General features: G+C 37.6%; 1 protein-coding gene across 1 annotated transcript in view; it reads left to right on the plus strand.

Moving 5' to 3' along the window:
* Positions 1-12406, plus strand: part of ZFHX4 (zinc finger homeobox 4) — a 180782-nt gene that overhangs the window by 138911 nt on the left and 29465 nt on the right. Inside the window, exon 6 of the mRNA XM_025871466.2 lies at positions 8269-8337. Within this exon, the coding sequence (XP_025727251.2) occupies positions 8269-8337 (69 nt within the window). The remainder of the gene's footprint in view (positions 1-8268; positions 8338-12406) is intronic.

Consider the following 12406-nt stretch of genomic DNA (forward strand, 5'->3'; position numbering starts at 1 on the left):
TCTCCTTAAATTTTTCTCTTGAGGAAAGGCCGATGGTGGGGGTGGGGTTTGGAATTGGAAAGGACAGGGTCCCTCTCTTCCAAGAGGAAAGCTTAAGGCTGACTTGGATATCACTACCAGTCTAAAGAGTTCATCTTCTTCACTTGAACTTTTGTAAATGGCCAAACCAATGTGAATTGAACAGTCTTTACAACTTGGTACACATCCCACTTTTATTGCAGAATGTAAAATTTGCTTAGGGATTAAAAAAAAACTTTCAAACTACATGGCTTAAGAAAACAATGTTTAGTCTTGTTAACATTTGCTCTTTCCAAAATATCTACACATATAATAGTGATATTTTAAAGGTCTAAAATACTAACTTAGCTGATAGACAGAGAGTACATTACATATGAATATAACCTAAAAAGCCATAACATCGAATTGATGTAGTCTTTCCTTTGAATAACATGCATTCAGCAGGAGGGACCAAAGCCAGAGAAGAATCGTGCATGAGTGAAACTACTACTTATTCAGCTCTAGACGCTTTATATTCGCTACTCCTTATCACACCTCAAAATCTGGTTATTTTCACTTCTATTTGTACATATAGGATACCTGACTTAGGGGGAGCTAAGTAACTTGCTCTGTCAAAGAGCTAGAAAGTGTTGGAGCTGGGATTCAAGTCCAAGTGTATCTGTTTCTAAGTCCATGTTTTTTCTTTTCCCTTAGCACAAATATATGCACAGGACTAGTCCATATTCTTCTAATGATATAGTTTTTTGAAGAACACAGGCTTCTAAGGGCCAGATAGCTGTAGCAGAAGTGGGCAATTTTTATGTCACTGATGGCTCACCTTTTATCTTTGCTTGCTTAAAATTTCAAGCAAAGAGAATGAATCTCAGTTAAAAAAATTACCATTTCAGGGGCGCCTGGGTGGCTCAGTCGTTAAGCGTCTGCCTTCGGCTCAGGTCATGATCCCAAGGTCCTGGGATCGAGCCCACATCAGGCTCCCTGCTCAGCGGGAAGCCTGCTTCTCCCTCTCCTACTCCCCCTGCTTGTGTTCCCTCTCTCGCTGTGTCTCTCTCTGTCAAATAAATAAATAAAATCTTTAAAAAAAAATTACCATTTCAACAGAGAGTTACTCGTTCTGGTTCTTCACAACAAGAGTGAATGATGGTTTTCTGAAACTAATGATGAATGATGTGCTATATGTTGGCTAAATGAATTTAAATTAAAAAAAACAAAGAGTGGATGATGGTTTCATGGATCATGACTCCAAAGGAGTATGCCTAAAGACTCCCTGAGTGTGACTGAAATAAAATCAGAGTTTTGTTTTAAAGTTGTGAAACTGATTAAACTCTGTAATTGTCATCGTAATTTAAAAACAATGCAGTCTTAGAGGGAGGCACCTATCATTGCTGAAGTCTTTGAGGTGGAAGCGTAAGAGAGGCTATAGAAACTTCCAAGAACCAAAGAACATGACTGAAACAAAGAAATGCAACTTCCCTGAGAGTAAATGATACCCCTGTAAGGAGTCTTTGAAAGTGGTGAAGGAACTAGAGATAAAAATGCACTGCTGGATAGACATTTATTTTCTTTTCATTTAAAAAAATAACTTTGGAAGGCTTTTGACCTAGCACAGAAAAGTAGGTGGCTATGGAATAGAAAGAAGAGGTTTTCATAGATTAAAAACTTGCTCTGTGATACAAAACAACGGGCTGAAAGGAATAGCCAGTGCCCTGTGGGAACGAAGGCTATCATTCGGTGGGGTAGGAATCAGTACGTAGACCAGAGGTGTTTCCTGTGTTGATGAGCCACCTAGCAAAGCCAACACAGTGTGCTAAGGAATGAAAATCGTTTCATACAATTGGAGATTGTGACGAGTCCTATAAAGACTGAGGTGCAGATAACTGGGTAACCGACAGATGGGAGCACAATGTTTTCCCTAGTTACAACAAGAGAATTTTGATCTCTTAATTTCAAAGCAATCAGAAATGAAACAGAATCTTACGTGGAGAAATGTATTAGAAATTAATAAATTTAAGGAAAAAATACTTCAGTAAGAGCACTTCCAAGTAAGACACATTAAGAAGTGTGAGTAATTTATTGAAACTAATTGATATCAGGAACTTATTAAATTCTTTTGAGGTCCCATTACACTGGGGTCATAGATGATTCAAGAAGCAGAAAGAAGTGATCACACTTTCCTGGCCTAGAGGCCCCAGGAGATACTACTCCCTTACTATATAAAAATAACTTCTGGATAAAACCACACAGAGCAGGGCAAAGGAGCTTTACTGTTCCAGAAAATAAAAATTTACAAATCCAGCCTGTTCAGATAATTGACACTGGAGTATCCAATGCACTTCAATCTGTTACTGCCTAGAAGAAATAATTTAAGAGAAAGCACTGCAGGTCAACAAAGATGATGTTGCTTGGTTACTCAAAACCATTTGGTAGCATGCTGAGTTGCTCAGCTTTTTAGAAGAGCACTCTTTGTATCCACATAGGAAAAGGATGGAGACCACTTGAAACCATTTTTAATTGCAAACCTGCTTCATCTGAAAAACAGGCTTCATTTTTGCAGTGCACAAGCAAGTTCAGAGGTCTTTATTAAAATGTAAACTACCAAGATAATAAAAAATGTTGAACTTGATTAGTTCTTCTAGATATTGATCTTGTTGTAATGAATTTGCTTTGGAGGAGTTTGAACTGTTTTTTTGGAGGTGGGAAAATTCACGTTTTAGACATCGTGGCCCAGGAGTCCTGGGGGCTGCCTGGAGGCAACAATGTTCAGGAGAGTATGGAGCTTTGGTGTCAGACAGACTAAGTCCAGATCCTACTTTTGCTACTCTCTGCCTTTGGGGGGAAAAAATTACTTAAAATGTCTGAGCTTTAATATCTTACTTTTTTATAAAAGCAGTGGTTTTTCTGTACAGATTTACTGGAGGGATTGAGTAAGAAAATGCATGTTATGTGCTTAGCACCTAACAGGTTTCCAATCAACTATTCACTTATTATTTTAAAATTAGAGTGCTGCAAATACCTTCTCTTCTATATCAGAGTCTCTGAAATATCCTAGAACAATGAATCACCTACCTGCAGTAAAGGTAGGAGGGGTTTCAAAAGGGAAATGGGGAGGAGAAGGTAGAGTTTTTGAAATGTGGATGCTCTTTTAGAGTTTCGTCTTTTCCAGGAACTGGACTCATTTTTTTTTTTTTTTTTAATGGTTGGAAGGAGAGTGGAACTCAAAATGTTTCCTAGGACTACAGAAAATTTTTTTCTTTCTCTTTATTACTTTAGACTAGTTGGCTTAATATTTATTCTGTTTAGTGGTATATATTTCATTTTATGTGCTATACATTTTGCTCAAATAGTGATACACTTTATTATTTAATGCATTAGCAAATCAGCAGGAGGAGATGAGATGTGAAAATTTTGTAGGCAGATACTGTCTTAGGACTATACTTGGCAGCTTGAACATTGACCCAGTATTTTAAAAATTTACTGAACTTGTACCAAATGCTTCCCAAAGTTTGCTGATAAGAATGCAGAAAGCTCATGACAGTTGTGATCCTGAAATGTAGATTAAGTTAGATTTATTTCTAAATGACAGCAAACATTCTTAAACTTTAAATTCTCTACTTATGTATCTAGACTGTTTCAAAAATTAAAATTCCAGATATTTCCCTGATCATTAGATTTGTTTTGGTTGTAGTTTTGTTTTGTTTTGTTTTTAAAGTATTACTCTGATTAGCAGGGAAAAGAAAAGATTTGACAGATGAAAACTTGATCATTTTTTAACTAAGATGAAATGCCTTAAATTTATCAGTTTACTTACCAGAATAATTATTCATATAAGGGAAAGGAAAGGTGAAAAGGAGTAATGAAATGGATAGGTTTATGAGTTGGGGGGGGCAAGCGTGAGGAAATGAGACAGAACCTTGAGAACCTTCTGTCTCATAATTAAAAGGGAACAGGAAGCCTAAAAATTTAGGTTTTTAAACATTGTCTTTGGAGATGTAACCATTTGGGTTGGGTCAGGGGAATAAATAGTTAGCAGAATTCAGTCCAAATGAGAAAAATGAACATAAGACATAATTGCAGAATCAAAAGGAAAAGTACTTTTAGGATTTTAAAAATATGGCTTAGTATATCATTGTGGTTAAGATACTTATCCCTGAAATAAAAATGCATGGGTTCAAATCATGGCTCACCACTTGCTAGGGGTGTCGCAATGCATGTAAAGGGCATCAGTCAGTACCTGGCACAGAGTAAATATTCTGTGAAATGTTGTTGATGATGGTGATCATGATGATCGATACACCATTCCACAGAAAATGGGGCCGATTACTCCCACATTGTGTTAATAAAAATAGAGTAATTTGGTACCATTTTCAAATGTGTGATCATCACCAAATTGACAGAATAGAGTAGAATACTGGATAAATTGTCAGTGGTATTATTTTTAAATAGTATTAAATAAGAAAGGTCAGGTGCTAGAGAACACAAATTAGTAATCTAATTAAATCACCAGCAAAGAGACAGATGGTGTTAACAGCAGTCAAATTTGTTATTACAGAGCAATTATTAAAGTGAAATATTGAAAGATGCTATGTATCATTACTAGGTTTTAAACATTTCATTTACACAGGCAGAAAAGTATAGATTAATCAGTTCATTTGTTAAGTTAAAAGCTCCTTTATTAAAATATTTATATAATTTGTATAAAGGGAGCAGCATCGTTGAGGACATAAAAAATATTCTGTGGCATTCTGAACTACATTCCTTTATAAAATTCTTTGCACAAGTAGCTCTCAATGGCACAGTTTCCAAGTACCACGTATCCTAATTTGTGAGATTAAATAAGTTTCTGGTTTTGACATTTTGCACATTTCCTTAAATCGCTCTCAAATAAAATGATTTCAGTGTGGCACCAAAGTATTATGTAGTCACATCATATATTCAAGGAATGTCATGTTTTATGAAATATCAGAATTTTTACAAGACTAATGAAAGTTGCTTTCTTCCACATCCTTTCCCCCACCCACCCCACCCCTGGGCCACCACTTGGTTTCGGGACTTCACTAAGACTAGGAAATCCTCCATAGGTTCTTTGATACTGTGATATTACAACTGGACACATCCAGACATTCACAGCCTTTATACCAGGCCGAACTGGGTTCCCTTCCAGGCTCTGTCACTTTCAAACTTGGGAACCTGGGGCAAGTGACCTTAACCTCTTTAAGCTCCAGTCTCCTGATTTATAACAGAAGGATTAATATTTGTCTCATGACTTTACCATGAGGATTACATGACTATTTTTCAAGATTTATTTATTTTTTTTAGAGAGAGAGCATGCAGGGGGGGAAGGGGCATAGGGAGAGGGAGAAGGAGAGAAGCAGACTCCCGCTCAGGAGGAAGCCCCTCGCAGGGCTCGATCCCACGACCCTGCGATCATGACCTGAGCCGAAATCAAGGGTTAGGCACTTAACCAACTGAGCCACCCAGGCGCCCTTCCTTACATGACTATTTTACATGGATAGGTCCTCAGAGTACTGGCAGAAATACAAACTCAACAAGTTGTCATTTTTAAATTTTTATTTTCACGAATCTTAAAAGAGTAGCAGTCATTTGGTCAAATTTACTTAGATACTCCTGATACCTGTTTAAATAAGTATCTGATACATTGAAATGTGTGTGTGTGTGTGTGTGTGTGTGTGTATAAGGATTCTTTGATAAATTATATTTTTTTTCTAAAGAAGAGTGAAAGAAATGGTTTAATACACACTCACACACATTTATACAGATAATCTCCTGCTTACAATGGTTCAAGTTAACATTTTTCAACTTGACGGTGGTCGAAAATGGTAAGCATTCAGTAGAAACCATACTTCGAATTTTGAATTTCGATCTTTTCCCAGCTAACGAGATGTGGTAAGATTCTCTTTCATCATGCTGGGCAATGGAAGTGAGCCCCAGCTCCCAATCAGCCAGGCCCTCACGAGAGTAAACAACCAGTAAACTTGCAATCACCTTGTGCCCACCCAACCATCCTGTTTTTCACTTTCAGTACAGTATTCAATGAATTACATGAGATATTTTCAACACTTCATTATAAAATAGGCCTTGTGTTAGATGATTTTGCCCAACTGCAGGCTAATATAAGTGTTCTGAGCATGTTTAAGATAGGCTCGGCTAAGCTATGGTGTTCAGGAGGTTACATGTATTAAAAGCATTTTCGACTTGAGGCATTTTCAACTTATGGTGCATTCATGGGGACTTAACCCCATCATAAGTGGACAAAGAGCTGTATATGTAACAGAATTAGTATCTGTGTTTAGTATGATTGAAAGGGCTTTGAATTTAGAGGCTTGAGGCTCTGGGAAGCTTTTATAAAATTCTCATCTTGAGATTCATCTGCTTCCGCATATAGGGCATAGATTCGTACTTTGAATAGAAGTGTCCTGGTGACTTTGATATGCCTCACTTTGTTCTTGGTTAAGAATCTGTGAAGATGAAAAGTTCTTGAGGAACTCATAATTTATTGGGGAAATATGCACGAACCATGTAAAAAATTATCATAATAGATCGGAAGTGCTGAAACATATTTATAAGCTAATTGTTATGGCAGCAGAGAGGAGGTGGCACTTGCTTTAGGTTTTGAGGGAAGAAGAGGAGTTTAACAGGAGAAGAACAAAAAGACATTCACAAAGTAAAAGGAACAACACTGGTCGAAGCAAAGATCCAGAGGTTGTCAAGAGGAAGAAGGTGGGTTTCTTGAATGACATATTGGATGAATATCAGTACTGTGATCAATTTGAAAGTTATTTGGATTTATAAGCAAGAACTAAGGATGAATTCTTTTTTTCAAGACTAATTTAAGTTTTGGTTATTAAAAAACAAAAAACAAAAACAACCCATGATGTTTTTTGTTGTTGTTGGGGCTAAGACACTGAGGGTTTATTATCATTCTTTTTAAATAAATTACCACCAGAGGCCAGAGGTGTTGTACATAGCAGGAAAAACAATCAGTAAATGCAATAATAGTGCCTTGGTGTGCACTTCTAGTTTCAAGGTTAATTATTTGTTTAATTAAAGCCTTCAGAATCAACTAGAGATGCTGGTGCCCAGAAATATTAGGTAAATGTGAGTCTCTTTGGCGGTGTAAGAATTGTGTGATGATCTTTTCAACCTCTCAACACAATCCAGCCTTTTCTCACTTTGAAGACTAGATTATGTTGTACCTTTATTTGTATTTTTTTCTCCTATAATTGTTGATTATTTATACAATTATATCTGCGTATCACCAAGGAGGGAATTGAGGCTTAGAAAGGTTAAATTATGTACCTAAGGTCCCTTACCTAGAAACTGATGGAGTCATGAGTGGTGCTCCGGCAATTCTGTCTTCTGGAAAAAAAGTTCTTGCCATTTTATGAGAGATTAGACTGATGAGACAAGGAATTCAAGGTAGGAAGATTGTTGTGGAGGCTGTGGAAATTGTCAGTAAAGAGAAGATGGCAGAGACATAGAGAAGCACACCTGACAAGAGACATTGCCATCCCATCAACAGCATGGGATGACTCGGTGTGGAGAAAGAATGAGATGTTGAGGGTGATTTCTGAGGTCCAGTCATTTTTCATGGATTCCCTCGCAACAGGGAACACAATGGAAGAATGGAGATAGATGAAAATAATGATTTGTGCTTGGGGTTGAGTTTAGCAAACCAGGACATTGTTGGCGCTTCTGCTCTGGAACTCAAATAAAAGATGAGAATAAAGATGTGAATTTACTGACAGCTTGGACATACCCTTCAAGGTTCCTCAGGTCCTTGTTTTTTTTGCTTTGGTCGCTCACATCAGCTATCAAATATTGAAGTGTTTTTTTTCTTTTTTCTTTTTTTCCTTTCTGCTATTGTGACAGAGAAGTGAAAGTACGCTCATGATTTTTGCAATGTGCCTTTGTCATTATAACACATACTCTTATAATGTAGGCCTGGCCAAATATCCAGGATGTAAAAATCAAATGAGTCTTCGTGCTCCCATATTTTGCCTGTATTGTTGTATTTGTTGCGTGCTGTTGACCGAGAATGTGATCTAAGCTTACTACGCCCTGGACTCATTTTGCTAACCACTGTTCACTGGGGATGTAAGGTGTGCTGGAGTCTCACCTGAGCTCCAGCTGGTGCTTATTTCTTTGAAAGTCAGATTTGGGGTTCTTGTGATACTGTGACTGCAGAGCTGGACGTGGTGTGTTCATTACTTTTCCCTCTAATGTCCTCTGCAGAAACTGCCTCTTTGGGAGCCAGGACCTGTGAGGAGGATCTTACGGAGCAGCAGTTGAGAGGAACCTCAGGTAATTGGTCTTAATCCTTTTCAAAATCTTGTTTGTTCTAAGTGAGTTACATTTGTTACTCTCATAATTTATGTAATAAATGTATCTCTAGAACTTCTCTAATGAGATCTGATCAGATCTCTTATACAAATAGGTTAAAAGCAAAATTAAATATAAAATGACATATATGCTATATTTGGATCCATATGTAAGTTAACATCTGAAAGAACAAGCAACTTCTGCAGGATAATTTCTCACATCTACATTTATACACTATGAGGTTTCACCTAAGTGGTCAGTTTGTTACAAAGTAGAAGTCAAAAAGCCAGATATTGGGGCGCCTGGGTGGCTCAGTTGGTTGGGTGACTGCCTTCGGCTCAGGTCATGATCCTGGAGTCTCAGGATCGAGTCCCGCATCAGGCTCCCTGCTCAGCAGGGAGTCTGCTTCTCCCTCTGACCCTCCCCCCTCTCATGCTCTCTCTCTCATTCTCTCTCTCAAATAAATAAATAAAATCTTAAAAAAAAAAACCCAGATATTATTTTCCCCCAAATCAAACAACCTAGTTGGTGGAGTTATTTTGGGGTAATTAATGAGTTGATTGGACTTTGTATACTTATATCAACACATTTACTAGTCCCTGTGCTCTGTGTGTTTGTGTGTGTGTATTTAAAAAAAAAATGGCAGCAATGCTTTCTGAGCTGCATTATATTCAGACAATTTAAGAGGAAATTCACCCTTGTTGCCACAGTGCACCTCATTTATTCCTGGCTCGATCCCAATTTTCAGATTTCTACAATTATGCTATATAATATGACCAAAAAAAAAGATTATAAAAAGTCCTTTGCATTCATAATGGGGAATTGAAATATGTTCTGCAAGTGAAAACATTCCTCCAGTATAAAGTCAGAACTTCTCTCTTTAAAAATTCTTTAAAGTTAAGTTCACCTTCACCTATGCATTCTCATGAACACTTTTTCATTTTATATGTTGTTTTTCCCCTACGAAACTGGAGAGCATATTTAACCAGTTCTCTTCCCTCACCTACAGCCCAATCAGAGGATTTCATTAATGATCAGTTTGGGGGTAATAGGCCGGATATCAAGACTATGACAAAAATATCAAACAAAAAAGAAAACACTCCCTGCCAATACATTTATTTATTGTTTCGTAAACAAGGGCACTGAGATCTACACCTTCACCTAGGTCTCTGAGAAGCTTTATATTGAGATACTGTCATGCCTTCTGGACATTTTCACAGAGATATTCTATAAGGAAGTCCAATATAACAAATTCCAAGTGGACTTTCTCACTTTTGCAAGACCATTTCTTCTCCTTCTCCATCTTAACTGATGCCATCCTGCTATAAACGTAGTTATCCTAAGTAAGAAAACTGGGAATCCTCAATTTTACCCAAAATATTAGTGCCAGGGACTGTTGGGCGTAAGTCATGAATAAGACAGATGACTTCTGTCGTTTTTTCAGACAATATTTCTATACAAATAAAGAAGTTCTATTCAGATTGCTGTGAATATAATGGAGGAAGTAAAAGAGATAATGTGCTAGAGCAGAGCTTCTCAAAGTGTGGTTGCCATACAAGCAGCATCAGCACAACCTGGGAATTGTAAGAACGCACATTCCTGGTGCCCATCCTACATTTACAGAATCAGAAATACTGAGGATGGGGCCTGGCAATCTGTAGTTAACAAGCCCTCCAGGTGATGTGATTCCCACTAAAGTCTGAGAATCCCGCCCATGTTACAGGTATTGAGCATTTTTAGAAGCAGTGGTCTGAGAAGTTCTCTGAGGAAGTGACAGGTCAGCTGAGTCCTAACTAATGAGAAGGAGCCAATTACACGAATCTGGAGAAATGCCTTCCAGCTAGAGTTGGAAAGAAGTTGGTGATGTTCTTGGAAGAGAAAGAAGGCTAATGTCTCCAGAGAGAGGTTAGTGAATGAGTAGGTGAGTAGCATAAGGTGCAGTCAGAAAGGTAGACAAAGGCCTGGTAATTTCAACCAGAGTAAGAAGTTGTTATATGATTCTAAGTGAAATAGGAAATACGGCAGGGTATATCAAGCCGGAGACTAGCTTGATTCTATAGGATGTGCAGCATAAATTGTTGGAAAGTAAGGGCAAGGCTTACCTAGTTATTAGACCATTTCAAAATCCAGGTAAGAGATTAAGTGTACTGGCAATGGAGATGTAAAGAAATAGATAGATTTAGTTTGTACTAAATATTTTTGGAATTTGACATAATAGAACTTGCTGATAGATTGTATTCATATGAGAGAGAAAGAGAAGAGTCAAGGAGGACTCTTGCTTTTGGTCGATGGTGGTACCACTAACTGAGATGGGGGAGTTGAGGGAGATGGGGGAGATTGGTGGCAAACAGAGTGAGTTGTGTTGAGGGGGAACCAGAAGTTCTAATTTGGGCATATTAAGTTTGATATGCTTTCTAGATATCTAAATGGAGATATAAAATTTTAAAGTGATGGATCTGGATGCTATCATCTAGGCAGATTATTATTTTTCCTCAAGTTAAACTCCCTTTGTAGATAGAGAAGAGAATAGGGCTTCAGACCAATGCTGGAGACACTCTGATATTTAGATTTTAAATGGAGGAGGCTTCAGCAAAGGGGAAAAAGAGGGAACTTTCAGAGACGTAGGATAAAAATCACAATAGTGTGATGCAGTAAAATTCAAGAGAGAGACCTTTTTTCAAGGAGAAGGGCATAGTAACTTTTGTTGAGCAAGGTTAAGTAATATGCAGATGGAAAAAGTGTCCACTGGATTTCCCATCATGGAAGTCGTTGGTGACTTTGAGAAGAGCAATTGACTGGAAGCCAGACTGGAAAGAGTTGAATAATGAAGGTGATTTAGTAGAGAAAGAGAAAATGCAAACAAACAAACCAAACTACCCAAACCAGACCAAAATCAAACCAAACAAACGAGTACTTTTAAAAAGTTTTATTAAAGGGGAATAGAATGGGATAGCTTCTGGACTCCTTTTCTTCTCACAATTTTGCTTCCTAAATTAAATTTAGTGTTCCAACTAATGAGTCTTGCCTGTCTTCTATATTCCAGGCACTGTTCCAGGTGCTTCTGGCACAGAAATAAACAAGATAATTACTGTTTTCTGTAAAGGTGTACCTATCAGGGGAAGTAGGCTATACACAGATAATTTTCACACACTAGGATAAGTTTTTTGACATCAATACATAAGAAAATAAAAGCAATTAATTAATTAATTAAAAATTTTAAAAAAATGTACCCAGCAACATTAATCTTTGTTCAACATTCAGGGAAGAGTTTTTGGAGAAAGAAGTAATTAATGATACTAGTAATAATATAGCTAGCATTTTTTAGTACTTGTGTTATTTGTGTTAGGCTCTGTGCTGACTGATTTTTCTTCATTTATCTTATAACAAACCTATGAGGTAGGTGTTACTAACCCCATTTTTATGGATGATGAAACTGATACTTCCCAAGCTTGGCTTGAAGGAAAAGTGGGGGTTATACAGTGGCAAAAAAAAAATTGTTCTAGATAAGACAAGGAAATATAATGGTATATCTTGGAGGAGGAGGGCATTAATAATGGTTACGTGTTTCTGGGACAGTGGTTCACACAGTATGGCCCTGGGACCAGAAGTACAGCATCACCTGGGACCTTAAGAGATGTGAATTCTCAGGCTGCACCCTAAACCTACTGAATCAGCAGCTCTCCAGGTGGAGCCCAGCAATTTGTATTGTAACAAGTCTTCCACATGATTCTGATGCCCTAAAGTTTGAGAAGACTGTTGTTGAAATTACATGCTGGGTAGGGAGGGAAGAAAGATGAGACTGGGGTGGTAGACAGGGACCAGGTATCTTGAAGGTATTCTTGCCGTGTACAGGAGGTTGAGCTTTTTCTTTGTAGTTGATGGGTATCGCTCTTAAGATTTTAAGTAGGAAAGTCAAATGTTAAGTAGATCAAATGGAGGATAGATTTGGATGGGGTGGGTCTGTACAGAGAGACAATGGAGGAGTTCAGGAAAGAATTCTTCTAAGCCAGGTGTCTAGAATAGAGGCTCAGTATCTAAAATTAAAACTAAT

This window comes from Callorhinus ursinus, unplaced genomic scaffold (assembly GCF_003265705.2).
Source record: "Callorhinus ursinus isolate GAN/ISIS: 27379988/994484 unplaced genomic scaffold, GSC_fseal_2.0 scaffold5, whole genome shotgun sequence".
In the NCBI taxonomy this organism is placed as follows: domain Eukaryota; kingdom Metazoa; phylum Chordata; class Mammalia; order Carnivora; family Otariidae; genus Callorhinus; species Callorhinus ursinus.